Source organism: Nicotiana sylvestris, chromosome 3, assembly GCF_000393655.2.
Source record: "Nicotiana sylvestris chromosome 3, ASM39365v2, whole genome shotgun sequence".
NCBI classification, from domain to species: Eukaryota; Viridiplantae; Streptophyta; class Magnoliopsida; order Solanales; family Solanaceae; genus Nicotiana; species Nicotiana sylvestris.
The window spans coordinates 191,642,047-191,663,168 of NC_091059.1; the positions used below are offsets into that span (position 1 = coordinate 191,642,047).

Consider the following 21,122-nt stretch of genomic DNA (forward strand, 5'->3'; position numbering starts at 1 on the left):
AAGTAAAATTCTTTACGCAATCGAGATATAAACATAATCAATGGTTGCATATTCTTCTTCCAAAAACCTCTAACCCACGGAAAGTTCCTAGTATAGATACTCCATAAAATAAGGGACTAATACGTGGGCTTAGTCTTGCTTTTGCCAATTGTAGCTTAAAAGTATTAGAGAAAAAATTTTAAAAAGAAAGAAAAAATGAGAATGATACTGTGTGCTAACGGCAGAATTGTTATAAACTTTTGTTCAAAACATGCTGATCTGATTAATTTAGATTCACGTCATACTCATATGATTAATTTAGATTCACGTCACGCTCATATGACTAATCCTAATCCACCCCGCATATGATTTACCAGAGAAACATGCATGGTATATGATCTACTCAAGGGAAAACATGAGCTCAAACTAGAAATTTCTGATATAAGATGAAGGGATCATATGGTAAATAATTACATCAAGTATTTATATAAACATCAAATATGAATAAGTATTTATTGAGATTTTATCCATCCTAACAGGGGCGGACTTATAGGCTTATATATCGGGCACGTGAACACATGATCTTTCCGCCAAACTAGGTATTTTATATACATATTTTTTAGAATTGATTTAATATTATCTGCTGGCACCCATGCTCCAAAGAGGCTAAATGGTGTACTTATTTGAATGCTAAATTATTTACCTAAAGGAACAGGGATCAATTCTCACATAATACTTTTGTTTTTCTCCTTTATTTAGTGGTGCACCCATCTTATAAAAATCCTAGATCCGCCTCTGCTCCTTAGTCAGAGCTCGTCACATCTGACTTGCCTAGTGCAGTTTACATCTCCTGTATGGTTTGCAAGCTATTGCACATTGAAAAATTACCCAGTGCGCACCCGAATGATAGCAACTATAGGTTTCCTTGGAAATTTCCAAAAAAACATGAAAAATCAACACATCCGATAATTATTTTGATTATATGGAATTCTTATAAGGCTGGACCTGATGTAATTGCTCCTTGATTACCAAAGCAAAGAGAGAAAACCGAAAACTAAAATTGATAATTGTATGGGTCAAAACTAGATCAGAGAAATTCGGCACACGGAGACATAAGGCCGAGGTCGGACAATCATCAATAAGGTCGAAGTTGGACAGGCCGAGGTCGGATAATCATCAATAAGGCCGAGGTTGGACAACGATGAAATAGCTAGTTTGCTTTGGAATCCTCAAAGGGAATATTCTACTGAATATTCCCTCTAATTGTACTTTTTAAGGATTTTCTATGGACATCCCTTATAAATAGGAAGAGAGGACTTCCCCAAAAGGGGGCCTCTCTCCCTCTCTCTAGAAAATATGTAAATACACCTCTCTGGAGGATCTGTGATACCATACCTTCATCAGATCCAAAAAGGGTCCTAAGGTTCTCATGTTAGTCTATCATTCGTCTTTATTAAATGAAAGAAGATCTGTCTCACTGAAGATTGGGTGAATCTTTTCCTTTATTTACATTTTATTGCAATTAATGTTACTTATGCATCTTTCTTTATGCTATTAAATCTGGTCATAATCACGGCCAATATTTATACTCAGTTATGTTTTTCTATTCATATTATTCATTTCGGATCTAGAGTTAATTATCTTTAACTAGGATTTACCCCTTCATCTTTGATTGATTTGTTCAAAAAGGTTTCAATATCTTTTGAGTCAAATAATTTGACGCCGTCTGTGAGGATTTTCTAGTTAAAATTTTAGTTTCCTCTAGATTTAGAATTCGATTCTAGCAAGTTCTAGTGTAGCTTCTACGGCACATACATTTACCAAAGCTTTTGATTGCTAAATATTACTTATTAATGTTACTCTCTGAAAGAACCTTTCCATGCAAATGTTACTTATTAATCCCCTAGGTAAGAAAATATCTGCCAAAAAATGACACGACTAGGGAATAGTTTATGCTTTTTGGTTCAACTGCAGGGTTCATGGGTATAACTGCACGTTTACTATTAAACTGAAGTAAAATTTCATCTAGTTATTGAAACACCCGCCGGAACATATCCATATGTAAAATCTATCCTGATATGCAAACTTGACTTACGTAGTAGTTTCTTAATGCCTGCCACAATTTGGATCTCAAGTTTGAGTCCTCCTGGAGTCGGGTTTTTATATTCTAAAAGGGAAGATTCCACCTATTTCAAGGACCAGTATGGGTTGCAGGCAGAAGTAGACCATGCTTAGCTGGATCGTGTAGTTCTCTGTGCTAGTCTCATAAGGGACCACACTAGCTCAAAGTTGTTCAGTACTTTGGACACAACTCAAGTCCAGGTGTATTAGATTGGATAATCTTAGTCCAATTACTGCTTGCTAGTTTATCATTTTGTTTATTATGTTGTCTGGTTACCTTACTGAGTTCTATTGGGAATTGTATCCGGTTGCGAAAGATTCAATATATAAGCTATGGTTCTTGAAGTTAATATATCTTCACCTCATATGAGGTCACGGATGCAAACTGCATTTTCAACTTCATCATCATTAAAAGGAAAACATTCAGGAGATGATGAATTTGGGAGTTGTTCGACTCTACTTCAGCGTCACCGCTTCCTGCTAATTGCGCTTGCCCTCCTAGTATTTCTTTGCACTAGATCAAATCGCAGTAATGAACGATTTTAATTGATTTAACTAACTATTTTTCTAAGTGGGATAGAAGCAAGAGCATTCTCCCAGATGCGCGAACAGGAAACGCACTCAATGCAAGTAAAATTAAGTAAACTGGGACTCACCCAGGAAACACACAAAAGCAAACTGGGACTCACCCAGAAAACGCAGAAGCTAAGCGAAACTGAGAATCCCCTAGAGGACACCCGAAACTCTCAAAAAAGAAGAAGAGGTCGACCCCGTACGACTAAGGGCCATCGCCAAAAAAGAAGAGGTCGACCCCTACGGCCAAGGGCCATCGCCAAAAAAGAAGAGGTCGACCCCTACGGCCAAGGGCCATCGCCAAAAAGAAACATTCGGCCTCGACCGAATCAACCTTCGACCTCGTTCGAACCACGACGGGTTAACATTTCGACCAACTCGAAATAACACCCCTATGGCCAAGTGTCATCGCCAAAAAGAAACATTTGGCCTCGTCTGAATCAACCTTCGGCCTCGTCCGAATCAACCTTCGGCCTCGTCTGAATCAACCTTCGGCCTCGTCCGAATCAACATTCGGCCTTGACCGAATCAACCTTCGACCTCGTTCGAACCACGACGGGTTAACATTTCGACCAGCTCGAAATAACATCGCTACGGCCAAGGGCCATCGCCAAAAAGAAACATTCGGCCTCGTCCGAATCAACCTTCGGCCTCGTCCGAATTCACATTCGACGACCTTGCCATTCGGCGACCTCGTCCAAATTCATATTCGGCCTACTCAACCGTCCAGATCTGAGGACGCGAATGACCTCCTCCGATGCCGCCATCCCGGCCTCGACGGCCTTCCCCAACTCTACCGTCTTCTCGATCGACTCATCACTCAAGTCATTAGCCCTGATCGAACTCTGCTAAAGTTCAGCCCGCGGGGATACCACTTTGACCTAAAGATTGGTACCCTCAGCCGCGATCTACACTAGTCGACCTCCCCATACGAATTTCTCGAACTACGATTACTGAAGTCCGCTCACCGAGCTCGACCAAGAGACGACCTCAATAAGCGGGGGGACTAATTGTTTGGGTCAAAATTAGATCACAGAAATTCGACACGCGGAGACATAAGGCCGAGGTCGAACCATCATCAATAAGGCCGAAGTCGAATAGGCCGAGGTCGGATAGTCATCAATAAGGCCGATGTCGGACAGGATGAAATAGCTAGTTTGCTTTGGAATCCTCAAAGGGAATATTCTACTGAATATTCCCTCTAATTGTACTTTTTTAGAATTTTCTATGAATACCCCTTATAAATAGGAAGAGAGGACTTCCCAAAAAGGGGGCTCTCCCCCCTCTCCCTCTCTCTAGAAAATATGTAAACACACCTCTCTGGAGGATCTGTGATCCCATACCTTCATCGGATCCAAAAAGGGTCCTAAGGTTCTCATGTTTGTCTATCATTCGTCTTTATTAAATGAAAGAAGATCCGTCTCACTAAAGATTGGGTGAATTTTTTCCTTTATTTACATTTTATTGCCACTTAATGTTAATGTATCTTTCTTTATGCTATTAAATCTGGCCATAATCACGGTCAATATTTATACTCGGTTATGTTTTTCTATTTATATTATTCATTTTGGATCTAGAGTTAATTATCTTTAACTAGGATTTACCCCTTCATCTTTGATTGATTTATTCAAAAAGGTTTCAATATCTTTTGACTCAAACAATAATTATTTTAATTATACGAAGGGGTAATGCGAATTGAGAAACGAATCTTGTCGAACTAGTACGTATAGAGATCCAAACCTTCCACATGTTGTGCGTTATATATCCCCACTTTTGTTGATATAGGATATTCTAGGAGCCAGTAACTAAATTATTAGATTCGGCCAAATCGGTAGTTAATATTTTCCCTCCGCTCCTGTATTTAATGAGTGCAGTAGAACAAATAGAATGTCTTCTACTCTTAATTAAAGATTTTCTATTATTTTTTTTGATACAAAAAGATTTTCTATTTGATACCTAGGATCGGAAAAAAAACCTCGTGATAGAGAACATTTTATTATCTTTGTATGTTTACTTGGTGCAAATTCGAATCTAACCAATAAATTTCCATACTGAATGCTTAAAAAACAAAAGAAAATTAAGTAGATGAAGCAAGGACTCATGGTGAAAAGGTAGAGAGTCACATGGGATTCCTGAATGTGCTCTTATGCACTTCAATTTTAGCTATTGATAGTATCAACTTGGCTAATGTAGGATCCCAACATGCTTTTACTCAATCTACCACCCACGTTTGCAGATATTTCTCGGAACTTCCTCTTAAACTAGTTTATTTAAACAACACCTATTTTCATAAATACATAATTTTCTTCTTTTTCCTTTCACCTCAGTACACATAGTATCTCGCATTCATACATGATCTGAAAAAAGGATCGCAAGTTTAGGGGTGTTATGTAAATAACTTATCTTAATAAATATTAATGACTATTGTTTACCCTTAAAAATGGATAACAATTGAATTTATACGTGATTTTAAGAATATGTGGACTAATTCAATACAAGTGATTAATAGTGTTAGATGAGCAAATTAAAGATGGAATAAATGGCCAAACCAGTTGTAGGACCGAGTTCAAGCTCGGTTGTGATCCAAACAATTAGCCTGCCTTCGACTCGGAATCAAACACTTATGAAGGGCTATGAACAAACCTAAGAACTTAGAATAATCTTTAGAAGCAGAGGAAACAAATGTATACTGCCTTAATATGCATGTTACAGTGTCTCTAATGAATAATCAGCTTTCCCTTTATATAGTAAGAGAGTTTTACCCTAAGTACAATTCTAAGAAAGGTAAAATCTTCCTTTTCGCTAATCACTTATCCACCGTTGATACGAGCCGAGATTCACGCCGTGATATCCGGTTGGATACGGATATCGCGACCCTTCGTTAATCGTGCGCGATAGTTTGGTAATGCTCTCCGAGGTCTTGGAACTCGAACCGGACCCGGGGGGTGTGGTCTCGATAGCTCTGAGGGCGGTGTTTTGGTCGGGCCTTGATACGAGAGGCTCCTGCTTTCGATTCTGATTCCTTGCAGTCATGTCTTCGCTTCGTTTGCCTTACCTGAAAATCGGATATCCATTAGCCTCGGTTTTACCCGTATACAACTACTTAGACAACTCGAATCCTTAACTTATAGATCATACTACAAAATTATAAAAAGGAAAAAAAGGACAAAGGAGAAAAGCAAATAAAAAAGAGCTTTTTCCCGTGTAGACCGAGACAAACCACGTGGTGCGAATGGCCAGCTTCGTTGTTGGCTTGCCGTCTCTACATCATCGCCGTCCCCACGACGTTTAATGTAGTCTTTATCTTATCTCCCTCACCTTCTCCCACTACTTCAATTTTTATCTTCTAATCAACCAATTCTTGGGGCGTTGCCAAGAGACCCTTTGCTATATATGGAGGTATGTTTTACGAGTGTCCCTCTCGGGACATACTCTGACCACTTCGTCACATGCATCTCTCACCTCTCTCTTTTTTACAGGTGGGATGGATTAAGAAGAGTTCACGTTTATTTATGTGAAAAAATAATCAAATAAAGGATTATAAGCCCACTCAATATATGATGAAACTCTTTTTTTTTTTTTTGGCTTGTTTTGAATTTTAATGGGTCTTTACGTATATAGTCGACCAACAACAACAACAACCGAGTAAAAATTCTATAAGTGGGGTCTGAGGAGGGTAGAGTGTAGGCTGACTTTATTCCTATCCGAAAAATAAAGAAGCTGTTTCCGAAAGACCATTGGCTCAAGAAGAAGAAAAAAAAACAATAGACAATAAATCAGTGATAGCAATAGAAGCCAGAAAAATAAAATAATATCATTATCGTAAAACAAAAAATAAATATAAGAGCAATAACAGTAACCAATACTAATGACATAGGAAAAAATGTGGCAGCTCAGTAACATATTAGTTCCATTACAAATGAATGGATTGACCTTGCGCTTCTGCTGTCTCTCTTAAATCCTTTCATGAATTTCACTAATGAAAACCACTTATCCAATCATCATATTAGTTCAAACGGAGTTCTTACTTGGTCAAAGATTGAATTGTTTTTGCTCTTACGCCATCTATAAAGTTAATTTAAAAAGCACTCCCCTTTTTGTTGTGTTAAAATGTTAACCTTTTGATTAGACTAATTTCGATAAACAAAGAAAGTAGTTGGCGTAATCAACATAGGTGGTCGCCAAATATGTACTAATACTAGTTAAAAAAATCACAATTTAAACTAAAATGTTACTTGTTCATATTAGCAACCAGTTGAACCATGCGAAAAATAAAATTAAAGGTATGATTGGATGTGACATAGTTGAAATTTCAACTATATCCTGTTAAAAAGAGTTTGTCAAATGAAATTTGTGAAAGGAAAAAAAAAAGGATATTTACACAAATAGTCGTTCATGTTCATTATTTTTTTTTTTAGCTATATACATAATTTATATATTAATTATACATATTTAATACATAAACTATGCATATATTATATCTCCATCAGCTTTTTTTAGTTAAGCAATTGAGTGGGCTGTCATTTGGATTAATCTATATACTATATTAAAAGTACGAAGGCCCTTAACGAAATGTCGTTCGCTTTTTTTATCCTTAAAAAATAGAGTTCGCACTAGACAAAATAGTCATTTAATGATAACCCTAATATTTAGTACTTTAAAATCGACTAAAATTTTGATTATTAAATATTTACTTATTTGAACGAGGTAAGAAGTCCTAAAATTTAGGAATTAAATTAGAGTAAGATTATATTTATGTAAAAGTTTTCCTTAGTTGAATCATGTATAATAAATATAATTTTTTTCTTAATATACGGAATTAATATTTGAAATTTTTACTATAAAGTCGGACATAAGGCAAATTGATTTTTCCTTTGAAAGAGAAATAAGAAGAAATCAGAACAGATAAATGAAAGAAAAGACGAGATGGCAAGAAAACGAAAAGAAAAAAGAGATGTGTTAAACAAGTTAAGCCGTTAATAAATAATAAAAGGATGAAATTATATTTGTAAAAAATATTTTGAATTCTGATATTTATTTTTTGCTTCATATTTTGAATTCAAATAACCACTTCACATTTAAAACAAGAAAAACATTTAAAAAATACTTTAATGTCGCTCATTATACATTGTTTATCTTAATTTTTTCCATCACACATTATTGTCTTAATTTCTTTCAGTATTACAAGTATTTCATTTTCGATGTTTGGTTATAAGTAGTAGTTGGGTCAGATATTGCAATTATTTTAAAATTTTAATGAACTAAACATTTATTAAAAACAATTTTGAATTTAACTACAAAATTATTACTTTTATTGTTATGGAATTTTGACCATCTTAATTACTATTAAAAAATTATTTCCGTTTGACTCAAAATACATCAGAACCTTTTTGAATAAATCAATCAAAGAAAATGAAGGGGTAAATCTTAGCTGAGTATAATAATCTCTAGAGCAAAAGATATATCAGGAGGACACAGAGGATACGATCTTTTTATATTATCAAGAAAAACCCTTATACAATCATAACATCGATTGTTTCTTGTAAGCAAGAGTTGTAGCAAGTATTGTAAGTTAGGAAAAATGCCCAAGGGCTTACAAGGTTCTTTTCCGCCCCTTATATAGGGGAGAAATCCCTTTAAGCCCTAAAAGACAAATCACAGGGAGTCTTTGAAAGAATATTCCTAATGTCCCCTTATGGGCCTACACTGCTGCAAAGGTCGTACGGTCTCTTATTTGTCTGTAGGTCGTCCTCTGCAGGATGTCGAGCTACGAGGATCTTGTTGTTTGTCATACTTATCAACGGTCGTGGTTGTCCAAATTTGGACTCATACAGTTAGTCCCTCCGCTTGTCGAGGTTGCAACTTGGTGCGTCCTCGATAAACGGACACCACGCGTTCTTGTAGAGAAATTTGATCCTTCGAGACGCTACGGCTTGGCCAACAATGGGCGGTCAGCATGGCAAGACACCAGGTAGTGTATTTTACCGGGAAATGACGTCATTTCCACGTGCGTCATCATTATGCGTGTTTTCGAGACTGGGGCTGATGTCTTGTTGCTTCGATTTCGGTGCTCCGTTGCAGCCTTTCGCTTTGATTCTGGCGCCACCCAATCCTATAAATAAGTGGAGGGTTTGTTTTTTCAAAAACTCTTGGCCATTTCACTTCCGGTTGTCCTTTCTCACCTTCCCTTCCTTCGTTCTTACGATTTTCTGTTCCTTCTTCTTTCATTCTTCATCTACAACTTTCTCTGCTGCTCTAACATCTTTCCTGTCAAAACGATGCCTAGAACACATCGATCTCACGAAGGGGTTTCTAAGGCTAACCCGTTGTCCGTGGCGTTCCCCTCCGGCAGTGAGGACACAGTGGTGGAAGAGGGGGCAGCTTCCCCACCGTGGAGGAATTGTTGCCGAGACACCCCACATCTCGGAGTGACTTCCTCAAAGATCCTCCCGCTACTCCTACCCTAGTGTTCTTCGAAACGGACCAAGCTCATATAGATGCTCTTCGTACAAAGTATAGTATCCATGCCCATGTTGATATGATTCCGGTAGGAAGGGACTTCGTGGAAGTCCACAAATCTGGGTACTGCGCTTTTTATGAGTACCCTTTCATGATCAGTTATTCTTTCCCCCTCCCTTTGTTGGCGGAGGAATTCTACAGATTTTATCAGGTTTGCCCTGCGCAACTCTCACCATACACGCTTAAGGTACTTCTCCTGTTGACAAAGTATGCGGAGTTGGCGGAATGTGACGTTACTGTCCATCACCTCTTACACCTGTTCTCGCCTAGCTTTCACACTATGGTGCATTTGAGACATCATGGAACAAAGGGGCTGGTAGTTGGGACTGACGACCGAGCAAGTCGCAAGTTCTGGCATAAGTACTTCTTTGTCAGAACCGAACATGTTGTCTCCAATCCTGCTAGGTTCCCAGAGCGGTGGAATGAGAATCATAAGTGTCGCCACTTGTTTTATTCTTTCTTCTCCTCTTCACTCCTTATAGAATTTGTTTGTTTCTTGTTTACAGCTATGGGGCATCCATCCCGCCCTATTGCTGGCATAAGGGATTGGGTAGCTCGTCTATTGCCCCATGCAGCGGAGACTCGAGATTGGCCCGCCTTCGTGAAACGTTATGGCCCGAAAGTTTCATCTGGTAAGTATTTTCCCCCACATCACTTCGTTGGTTAAACACTGCTAACTATTGATACGACTCTTTGTGATGTCAGGTCGAGGAGTTTCTAGGCGGAGGGCCCCATTCCCTGCATTCTGACAGGTTGTCGCTGCTGCAGGAATGCAGTTTACTTTGAATGAGTCTGTTCGAGGGGGTTGTCCTCAATCGATTCAAATGGAAGGTCTCTCTCGGGACATAGTCGTGATGGAGGAGGCTTCTTCAGTACCGACCCCGCACCTCTTGGACGAATCCTCTAATGGGGATGAGTCCTTGTCGAGAAAAAGGAGGAGAACGGAGCTTGGAAGGATGTGGTCGTGGACGCTGGTAGAAGTAGGGCGTCGCAGACGGCACCTATACCCACATTTATGGCCGACGTCATTTTAGTGGGGAGATCTCCCCAAATGAAAGGAGTTTACCCAGGGGCCGTCTCCGCTGAGAGTGGCGCGTCATCCAACGTTGGAGGAGGCCGGCAAGTCGAGGGTGAAGGCTCAGGTTTGGATGTCGACCCGGAGGACGTTCGCGAGTTCATAGGTCTCCATACTCACGTGGAGATCATAGTGGAAGGATCTGATCGTCACATAGTTATCACGGGGGACTACAACTTGTTGTCAAGCTGTGATCAAGTGGAGTCTGTTTTAGACCCTCTATGTGCTACCCTTGAGAGCGAGGTGCTTAGGGCGATGAGCGACATGGAGTTATCTCGGAACGTCACCGGCACGGCCTTGCGGGTAGGTGCCTTCCTTTTCTTTTTCGTTGTTGGGCTTACGTTATGATTGTCGACCTGTGTTTTTGTTTTTAACTTCTTTCTTTTTTGTGCTAGACCCTTATCATAGAGATCGAGTGCGAGCACCGAGAAAGAAAGAGTATGGCCATCTACGGGAAGATGTCTTCCAAATATCAACAGTATCGCGTTAAGCATCGTGCGATGGACGACATTTATAATCAGGCCCTGATTTTCAATTGTTCCGCGAAGGACTCAAACAGAGGGAGGACTAACTGGTGTGCAAGGTCGAGGATCTGAGGGAGCGAGATGAGGAGCTTATGAAGGTTGTCGCCCGTAATAGTGAACTTGAGGCCTCCCTTAAGGTGAAGGAGGATGAGCTTGATTTAAGTAGTGGTTGATGGCCGAGAATGCCGACTTACAAGCAAAGGTGGCCAATTTAACCACTGAATGGTGTACGAAGGCAGTGGATATTGAGGGGCTTAAGGGCGAACTGAGCATCGGTGCTGATAAGTTGGCGGCAACTATTTTTGGAACGGTGGCCTTAGAGAATACCCTCCATGTTTGTTGATCGGAGCTGACCGGGGAAAGGGAGGTTTCTAAGCTTGGGGTCCCAGGGCTTGAGGGGCGTGTTCAGAAGTTGGAGGCAAAGCTATCTATGTTGAATGGACAAATGGCCTCGCTGAGAGCGGAGGATGCAAGTCGACGCTCACAAGCTTCTACGTCTCGTGCCTCGTCGCTTATATGACTTATGGGTCCATGCTGAGGCCCGGCTTGACGTGTACAAGGCTCTTCATGCTGAAGGGAGGGCAACTAAAGCAAAACTCCAGGTCGTGCATGCCGAAGCTCGTACTGCTCGTGAGGCATGCGGGTACGGCCCTCTTACACCTGATGGGGATGATATCAACTCTGATGATGCAAACCGTCTTGCTTCCGACCTTTAGTACGAAGATGCGTACCCGACCTGGGATGACGTGTAACCTTTTATTTGTACTTACTTTTTGCTTTTGGACTTCTGTAAGGGGCATGCTTGAGCCCGTTGTAAAGATAGGTGTAAGTGACATTTTGATATAATGTAGAATTTGTTTTGTCGATTCGGTGATGCTTTTTGAAATATCTATGGTATCTAGGGTACCTGTCGAACTGTTAAGCCGATTTTTCTTTTGTGTGAGGTCGATCCCTTTTTCTTTTGACAGTGGCTTTAGCCTTTGGGATGCTACTTTTGGACGATCGTTGTAGTGGGATCCCATCGTAGTTTGAGTGAAGTCGGACTCATATTTTCGTCGATGGCCTTGGCCATTGGGATGTTGCTTCGAACTATCATCGAAGTAGGATCCTGTCATAGTTCGAACGAGGTCGAACTCATATTTTCGTCGATGGCTTTGGCCATTGGGATGTTGCTTCGAACTGTCGTCGAAGTAGGATCCCGCTGTAGTTCGAACGAGGTCGAACTCGTATTTTCGTTGATGGCCTTGGCCATTGGGATGTTGCTTCGAACTGTCGTCGTAGTTCGAACGAGGTCGAACTCGTATTTTCGTCGATGGCCTTGGCCATGGGATGTTCGCTCACATTGTAGGTTCGATCATATTCCCATAGGAAATACATGTCGACTTTATACATACAATGGAGATTTGATTATATTCTTGTAGGGAACACATGTCGACTTTGTACATATAATGGAGATTTGATTATATTCTTGTAGAAAATGCATGTCAACTTTGTATATAAAATGGAGATTTGATCTATATCCAGTCCCTTCATTACTCGGACTGGAGATCACATCGACGGGCGGGGTAATGAACAATACTTCGGACCTCGAGACGTCCCCCTTGTCGCCTCATTAAAACCCTCACCGAGAAAACCCGATTGGGACAAAACCCGGATGAGGGAAAAAGAGTATGATTTAGGTGGCCCCTCCTTTCAGAAGTGGAAGTATTTGAGATGGGCAACATTTTAATTATTTTGGAGTATTTCTCCTTCCATTGTCTCTAACTGGAATGCTCCTTTGTTTGTTGTTGTCGTGATTTTGTATGGTCCGTCCCAGTTTGTTCCCAGTTTTCCCTCATTAGGGTCTTTCGCTGCTTATGTTTTAGCTTTGAGGACGTAATCTCCGACCTTGAGCGGTTTTACTTTGGCTTTCTTGTTGTAGTACCTTTCTATTTGTTGCTTTTGGGCTACCATTCTTATGTGGGCCATATCTCTTCGTTCTTCGACTTCATCTAGATCTTGTATCCTACTTTCGTCATTGTTTGGTCCGCTTTCATTGGAGTATCTCAAGCTAGGCTCTCCGACCTCGACGGGTATAACCGCGTCAGTCCCGTAGACTAGTGAATATGGCGTCTCGCATATGCTAGTTTTTGGCCTAGTGCGGTATGACCATAGTACTTCTGGTAGTAGTTCAGGCCATAGCCCTTTGGCGTTCTTGAGCTTCTTTTTCAATATATTCAGTATTACTTTATTGGAGGATTCGGCTTTGCCATTACCAGCGGGATGGTATGGTGTGGAAAGTATTCGTTGATGTGCCATTTTTCGAAAAACTCGATCATTTTCTTTCCGACGAACTGAGGTCCGTTGTCATAGCTGATTTCTCTGGGTATAACGAAGTCGCATATTATATTTTTCCATATGAACGCGATGACCTCTTGCTCACGTATTTAAGTGTATGCGCCTGCTTCCACCCATTTAGAAAAATAGTCAGTTAAAACCAAAAGGAAGTGTACCTTACCTCGTCCAACCGGGAGGGGTCCGACAATATCCATCCCCCACTTTATGAATGGACATTGTAAAATGACGGAATGTAGGAGTTCCCCTGCTTGGTGTATCATAGGGGCATACTTTAGACATTGTTCACACTTCCAAACGTAATCTGCAGCTTCGTTTTTCATGGTAGGCCAGTAGTATCCGACGAGATGAGGCATCAGACGAAGGCATAATTTCCTGTGTGGGTGCCGCAGTGCCCCTCTTGTACTTCTTCTAAAACTCACCTTGTTTGATTTGGCCCAAGACACTTGGCCAGGGGGCCGCCGAACGTTCTCTTGTAAAGATCATAGTTTATGAGGCTATACTTGGCTGCCTATATTCGAAGCTTTTTGGCTTCTTTCTTATCTTGTGGGAGTGTTCCATCCTGCAAATATGTTACGAGACGGTTGCACCAGTCCCAAGTTAGGTTTACAGAATGTACCTCGACTTGGTCTATTGCGGAATGGAGAAGAGTGACCATTTTTTCCTTATTGATGTTTTTGGTGGCTGTCGCTAGCTTGGCGAGACCATCTGCTTCGATATTTTGCACCCTAGGTATTTGGTCGAGGCGGCATTTATCGAATTTTTGCAGCAGTTTGTGGATTTATTATTGGTACTTTCGTAGTCAATGTTCTTTGATTTGGAAATTCCCAATGACTTGGTTCACCACAAGTTGAGAATCGTAATGGAGGACGAGTCGTCAAGCGCCATATTTGAGGTCTAATTTCAATCTTGCAATCACAGCTTCATACTCGGCCTCGTTGTTAGTCATCTTGGGGCATCGTATGGACTGGAAAATTACTTCGCCCGTAGAGACTTCGAGGATGAGTCCCAGTCCCGATCCCGATGTATTTGATGTGCCGTCGGTGTAAAGAACCCAAAGGTCGAAATGTGCGGAAGCGAGGAGCGCCTCCTGCTCTACTTCAGGCAATATTTCTGCGCTGAAGTCAGCGACGAAATCGGCGGGCACCTGTGACTTAATAGCAGTTCGCGGTTGGTATGTTATGTCGTGCTCGCTTAATTCTATGGCCAATTTGGCCAATCTACCCGATAGTTCGGGTTTGTGTAGGATGACCCTGAGGGAGAAGATTGTCACCACTTTTATGGGGTGACATTGAAAATATGGTCTCAGCTTTCGTGAAGCTATGACTAATGCCAAAGCTAGTTTCTCAAGGTGAGGGTACCTTGTTTCGGCATCAATTAAGGTTTTGCTGATATAGTAAATCAGAGATTGCGTACCTTTGTTTTCGCGGATCAAGACTACACTTACCGCGACTTCGGAGACTGCTAGGTACACCAGTAGGCATTCACCCGGGTCTACCTTGACGAGTAGTGGTGGCGAGGATAGGTACGCTTTTAGATTTCTCAAGGCATCGACGCATTCTGAATTCTACTATAATCAATGGTCTTTCCTGAGCACATTGAAGAATTTGTGGCATCTGTCCGACGATCATGATATAAACCTCAACAAGGCGGCTATTCATTTTGTTAATTTTTGCACCTACTTCTTGCTGGTTAATGTCTCCGATATTCCTTCGATGGCCCTGATCTGATCCGGGTTGACTTCAATACCCTTTTGTGACACCAGAAAACCAAGGAACTATCCTGAAGTTACGCCGAAGGCGCATTTTTTGGGATCCAGTTTCATCCTGTATTGCCTCAATATCTCGAAGGCTTCCTTCAAATGACCAATGTGATCTTCTCTCTTTTTTGACTTCACTAGCATGTCATCGATGTAAACCTCCATGGTCTTGCCGAGTTGTTCTTTGGACATCTTGGTGACTAACCTTTGATATGTCGCCCCTACATTCTTGAGTCTGAACGACATGACTTTGTAGCACTACGTTTCTCGGTGGGTGATGAAAGTGGTCTTTTCTTGGTCTTCTTCAGCCATTAGAATTTGGTTATAACCAGAATAAGCATCTAAGAAGCTCAGTAGTTCGTGTCCCGCCGTTGTATCGATGAGCTGGTTGATATGTGGTAACGGAAAAGAATCTTTCAGGCATGCTTTGTTTAGGTCGGTGAAGTCGACACAAATCCGCCATTTCCCATTTTTCTTTTTCACCATGACCACGTTGGCGACCATTGGGGATATTTTGATTCTCGGATGGAACCATTAGTGAGTAACTTATCAAATTTTTCGTTGACCGCCTCATTGATGGTGGCATTGAACTTTCTCCTCATTTGCCGTACTGGCAGGTAAAGAGGGTCGACATTCAGCTTGTGTGTGGCGATGTCCCTTGGGATTCCTGGCATATCTGAATGGGAGAAGGCGAACAAATCGGCATTATTAGTTAAGAACTCATAGTACTTACCTGGTTCTGAGAGGTTGTGTCTGATATAAGCTTTTTTGTGATATCGGTGTTGTCTAGTTGAATGGGGTCGAGATCTTCTATAGTTGCTTTGCAAGTTTCTATGACATCTGAATCTTTGATGGCCTCTATTTGTATGTCGGGTTTGGTTCCCGATATGGCTGATTGCTATGCTTCCGCACTTGCCCCTTTTAGTTGTTGGGTGTGTGTGCAATCTTGGGTGATTCGGTAGCATTCTTGGGTGGTGTGTTGCTCGCCTCGGATGCTGAATATCCCCCATGGGGTAGGAAATTTGATTACTTGATAGAAACTTGACGGGGCGGCTCGCATGGCGTGTATCCATGGACGCCCTATGATGGCGTTGTAGGCTATTTCCTGGTTTATGACGTGGAATGTCGTCTCTAGGGTGACTCTTCCTGCCAGAACGGGTAGCACTATCTCTCCAGAGGTTCGTTCCACTATATTATTAAAACCCGTTTGTGTTATGCAACGCGGTACTATTTTATCCTCGAGCCTCATCTGTAGGAGGATTCGTGGGTGAATAATACACGCGTTGCTTCCGTCATCCACCATTATTCTCTTTACGTCAGTATCCGCGATGTGTAAAGTTATAACCAAAGCATCATAGTGAGGGAAAGACAAACCGTTGGTATCTGACTTATCGAAGATGATACTATCTTCGAGGTCGACATATCGTTCGTGGGCGACTGCCCGTTTGAATTTGTGTCTGGTGGTGAATTTCACATGGTTGATTACTATTTCGTTGCCGCCGCCAATGATCATTTGTATGGTACAAGCTGGTGATGGTGGTTTTGGAGGTCCCTGAGGTTGATCGCGTCCACGAGCGAAATTAACTCGTCCTCGATCGCTCAGCAGTTCTTTCAAGTGTCCCTGGTTTAGCATTCTTACCACTTCATGTCGTAGACCTATGCAGTCTTCAGTCTTGTGTCCCTTTCCTAGTAGAATTCACACAGAACATTCGATCTCTGGGTGCTCGGATCCGACTTCATCTTTTGCAGCCACTGCATCTTTATGCCGAGTTTTTCCAATGCGTACACTCTTTCTGAAGGAAAAACACAAAAGTTATGAGCAGATAACAGTGGAGGCATACCTCTTTCGTTTTGGGGTGGTGCGGTGTGTCGAGGCGCGGCATCTGCATGTCGTGGAGGAGGTGGGCTGGATGTTCGGATATAGGGCTGGTGCCTTTCTCGATTGAAATGGGTTAATTGGTCCCTTCGGTCGTCGTTGCGGCGATCTCTCTTTGTTTCGGTTTGGACCGATGTTAGTCGTTGGATTGGGTCATTCAGGTCATCCTCGTCTACCCTTACTTCGACGTAATAGGCATTATGGATCTCTTCCCACGTAGTGGGGGATACTTTATGAGTCTACTTAGCAGCTTTTTGGTTGCTTTTGACCCGTTTCTGTTTAACCCATTTTGGAAGGATGCTACTGCCATCCCTTCTGACACGTTCGGTAGGCTCATCCTTACCCTGTTGAATCGGGCTAGGAAATCCCGAAGTCCTTCGCCTGTCGTCTGCCTGACGACAAAGATGTCATTTACCCTGGCCTCTACCTTTTTGGCTCTCGCGTGAGCGGTGACGAACTTATCTGCCATTTCTTCGTACGTTGATATCGATCGTACTGGTAGTTGGGAATACCATGTCAACGCTCCTCCTGTCAGAGTTTCGCCGAACTTTTTCAGCAGCACTGATGGCACCTGTTCTTTCGATAGATCGTTACTTTTTACTGCTGTAACTTAATGGATTAAGTGATCCTTCGGGTTCGTGGTGCCATCATATATTTTCAAATATGGCGGCATTTTGAAGGTTTTGGAATAGAGTGGGGAGTTGCCCCTTCGCTGTATGGTTGTTCGACGAATCGGCCCACATCACGTTTTGGTAGCAACTTTGGAGCGCCTGGTATTTTATCAAGCCTTTCCTGATGCTCTTTCATCTGATCGCGAAGTGTTTGACTCATTTTCCATCTCTTCTATTTTCTTTAAGATGGTTGCAAGTGCATCGTTGCTTGCATCAATGACAGTATGAGTATTACCTGTTCGTGGAGTTTCTGGCTCATCGGCGACAATTGCGATTTCTACGGGTATTGTGCCTTCGATATCCCTTTGAACGGGTTTCTCGAGTATATTGCTCAAGGTGTTTGTCAACCATTCTTCTAATAGCCTTTTCACGGTCGGTGGTGCTTCTCCTGTTGCGGATGTTGAGGTTTCGCTCTCGCGCGAGACAGTTACACCCTCATGCGGGGGAGGGGGGAGGGGAAGGGGGGAGATCTCCCCCTCAGGTATAGCACTTGGTGCTGCCTTTTTGTTGTCATCCCTACCGGCTTCATTGAGGGAATTCAGGAGGTTGTTCGTGACACCTACTATTGCCTTTAATCTTGTTTCTCCCTTTCCTGCCATTGTCGGTCTTTGCAAGGCTAAGGAGAGGTGATTGTTTCTTTCAAGGATCTAGACGAAACTAAGATATGAGCTATAGAAATCCCCATAGACGACGCCAAATTATTTGACTCAAAAGATATCAGAACCTTTTTGAATAAATCAATCAAAGAAAATGAAGGGGTAAATCTTAGCTGAGTATAATAATCTCTAGAGCAAAAGATATACACACAGAGGGTAAGATCTTTTTATATTATCAAGAAAAACCCTTAAACAATCATGACATCGATTATTTCTTGTAAGCAAGAGTTGTAGCAAGTATTGTAAGTTAGGAAAAATGCCCAGGGGCTTACAAGGTTATTTTTCACCCCTTATATAGGGGACAAATCCCTTTAAGCCCTAAAAGACAAATCACAAGGAGTCTTTGAAAGAATATTCCTAATGTTCCCTTATGGGCCTATAATGTTACAAAGGTCGTACGATCTCTTGTTTGCATATAGGTCGTCCTCTGTAGGATATCGAGATATAAGAATCTCGTCATTTGTCATACTTATCAACGGTCGTGGTTGTCGAAATTTGGACCCATACAATTTCTTTATATGTGGAGACTATTTTTTTATATACTCCAGTCGAAAAACATGAATAAACTCATAGTAATAACAAATAATATAGTACTGAGGTTTGCATTGAAATAGAAGATCTTGAACTTTGAGTTATCCCAATTAAATTTAAACATATTAAGCCTTCATCGGAATATGTAAAATTAGGATAGATTTCAAGTTTATTACTTATTTTAGAATACATCAAAGTAAAAAAATTTACCAGTTAACAATTCTTAATTTTTTTAATAAAAGAAGTAGCATTAAGTTTGAGTAGAAATAAAAAAAAAATTTGAACTTTGAGGTCACCTATTTTAGTGATTGCCATTGGCTCACTTCAAATTATTGCTATAGTAAAAACAATAATTTATGATAAAATTTGGAGTCCAAAAATTTAGTGTAGCCGGATTTAAATACATTATTCAACTGCAGTAAAGAATGAGTTATGGTTAGATATACAATTCATATTAAATAAAATATTGTTCAAATGAGTAAAAGTATTTTCTAATTATATTTTTTTTTTTCTAATTTTGTTGATCTTTGTTACTTGCAAAACTATAGGATATGAGAAATTATGGTTCTTTCTTAATTTAATATAAGTATTTAATTCTAAGTCTTTATATTTAGTTATTTTTGATGGAATATTGGTTCAACGTTAGTTAATCTTTAGACTATAAATTGTTACAAATAATTTTCTTACTTCCCTTTAGTTACAAGTTTTATCATCTTTTAGAAGTTATAAAAGAAAATGCAACCTATTTCGTGCTCTAACTAACCAACAGTTTCAATTCCAATTTATTTTAATTACATTTTCAATTTATTATAACTCAAACACAATTTTTAATATTAATATTTAGGCAATTTTTAAAAATAATTTACTCACTTGAGCAAAAGTATACGCGCCTAAGACTAGTTCTTAAAAAAACAAGAAAGAAAGAAACTCCGTGTAAAGGATGCGTCGGAGGCAGCTATCAACTGCCACGTGTCGCTTAGCTTTATGTAAAGTCGACTTTATATTTTCAGACTCTGTTTGGACCATATAAAAGTATTTCAACATTAAATACCACGTCCCTCATTCACTCCGTCCTCTTTTAGTTTCCATTTCAAAACAGTAGAAGTCAATTCGCCGGCGAAAAAGATGACGAATTACGGCACAATACCGACGTCCTCTTCAGGTCCGGCAAACGTGGAGTACATCTCCAGGGCAAAAGATAGGATAAAGGAAGGATTAGGTACTCGCCGGCCATGGAAGGAGATGTTCAATTTCCACTCCCTAAATCTTCCATCTGGAGTCAACGATGCAATTTCACGAATTAAAACAAATATCTCCTACTTCCAGATGAACTACGCCATCGTAGCGCTAGGAATTGTCTTCTTAAGCCTCCTCTGGCACGCGATCTCGCTTATCGTGTTCCTAGTTCTGATGGCCCTTTGGTTGTTTTTGTATTTTCTCCGTGATGAGCCGTTGGTGGTTTTTGGTCGTCTGATTTCTGATCGTGTTGTTCTGATTGTGCTCTTTGTTTTTACTATCGGTATGCTCCTGCTTACTAATGCGACTTCGAATATTTTAATTTCGCTAGCGGTGGCCGTGGTTGTGGTGTTGATTCATGCTTCGATAAGGAAGACTGATGATTTGTTCATGGATGAAGAAGATGCTGGGTTTTTGAGAGCTCCTCCGTCGTCTTAGTTTTGCTGTGTTATTTTCCCCAATTCAATTGAAGTGTGTGAGCCAATGTAGTTTCTTTTTCTGTTTTTCGTTTTTTAATTTATTTATTTCCGGTAATATCTTCGACTGATTGTTGTATTTTATCACCATAAACTTTGTTTATTCCTCGTTAAATTTGATCATAATTGAATGGTGGTTACCTTGTTGTTATTAGTGTTTTTTTTGTACTTATGCAATGCGTGTTGTGTTTAATTTATTAGTGTCGGCAGAAATAATTTTGGGGATATTGCAAAAACGTGTACTTTCGCGATCCTTCTTGTCCAAATTGGGCATTATTAATTACGTGTAGGAGTACTGTTTTAAAAGGCTTTTTTGGGACTCGCCTCGGGCGGGACACTATTAAAACGCGTTGAGAGTTATGTGTGGGGCTTAGTTCTTTGAGGCTTAGACCCCCAAGCACCCGACGGTGCGCCCTAAACACGCCTAACACCCAACGCTCGGGACTCGCCCAACAGTTCTTATGCAAATCATGTGTTGAATTCACTAATTTGCACTGTTAACTATCAAAATTCTTTAACAAATGAATGACTAAAGTTCTTTTTATCTATACAAATATGAAAATTGTGAATAATTCAAATAACGAAATATATTATTGCATAATTACTAATTGAGAACATCGTGAAGGTGAATATCATTTGAATATTTCTTCTAAAAATAGATAACCAAAATTTATATTGATCTTCATGTCTTAATATGTCTCTCAAAATTATCATAATTTTTTTATTTTAGTGTTTAAAAATAATTTTATATTTACTCATGAAGGAGTAATATTTTAAATTATAGTTGTTGAA

The 21,122-nt window shown here is 40.5% G+C and overlaps 2 protein-coding genes across 2 annotated transcripts; one reads left to right on the forward strand and one right to left on the reverse strand.

Annotated features, from left to right (window-relative positions):
* Positions 1 to 12,645: 12,645 nt before the first annotated feature.
* On the reverse strand, positions 12,646 to 13,089 carry LOC138888514 (uncharacterized). Its single transcript, XM_070170387.1, has one exon. It carries the CDS (start codon positions 13,087 to 13,089, stop codon positions 12,646 to 12,648), a length of 444 nt encoding a protein of 147 aa, XP_070026488.1.
* A 6,569-nt stretch (positions 13,090 to 19,658) lies between these two features.
* LOC104211277 (PRA1 family protein F2-like) lies at positions 19,659 to 20,481 on the forward strand. Its single transcript, XM_009760312.2, has one exon. The coding sequence runs from the start codon at positions 19,744 to 19,746 to the stop codon at positions 20,290 to 20,292; it is 549 nt and encodes a 182-aa protein (XP_009758614.1). The 5' UTR covers positions 19,659 to 19,743; the 3' UTR covers positions 20,293 to 20,481.
* The last annotated feature ends 641 nt before the right edge of the window (positions 20,482 to 21,122 follow it).

Coding starts and splice junctions, on each gene's coding strand:
- LOC138888514 (XM_070170387.1), bottom strand. CDS start 13,089: ATGGCACATCAACGAATACTTTCCACACCATACCATCCCGCTGGTAAT.
- LOC104211277 (XM_009760312.2), top strand. CDS start 19,744: ATGACGAATTACGGCACAATACCGACGTCCTCTTCAGGTCCGGCAAAC.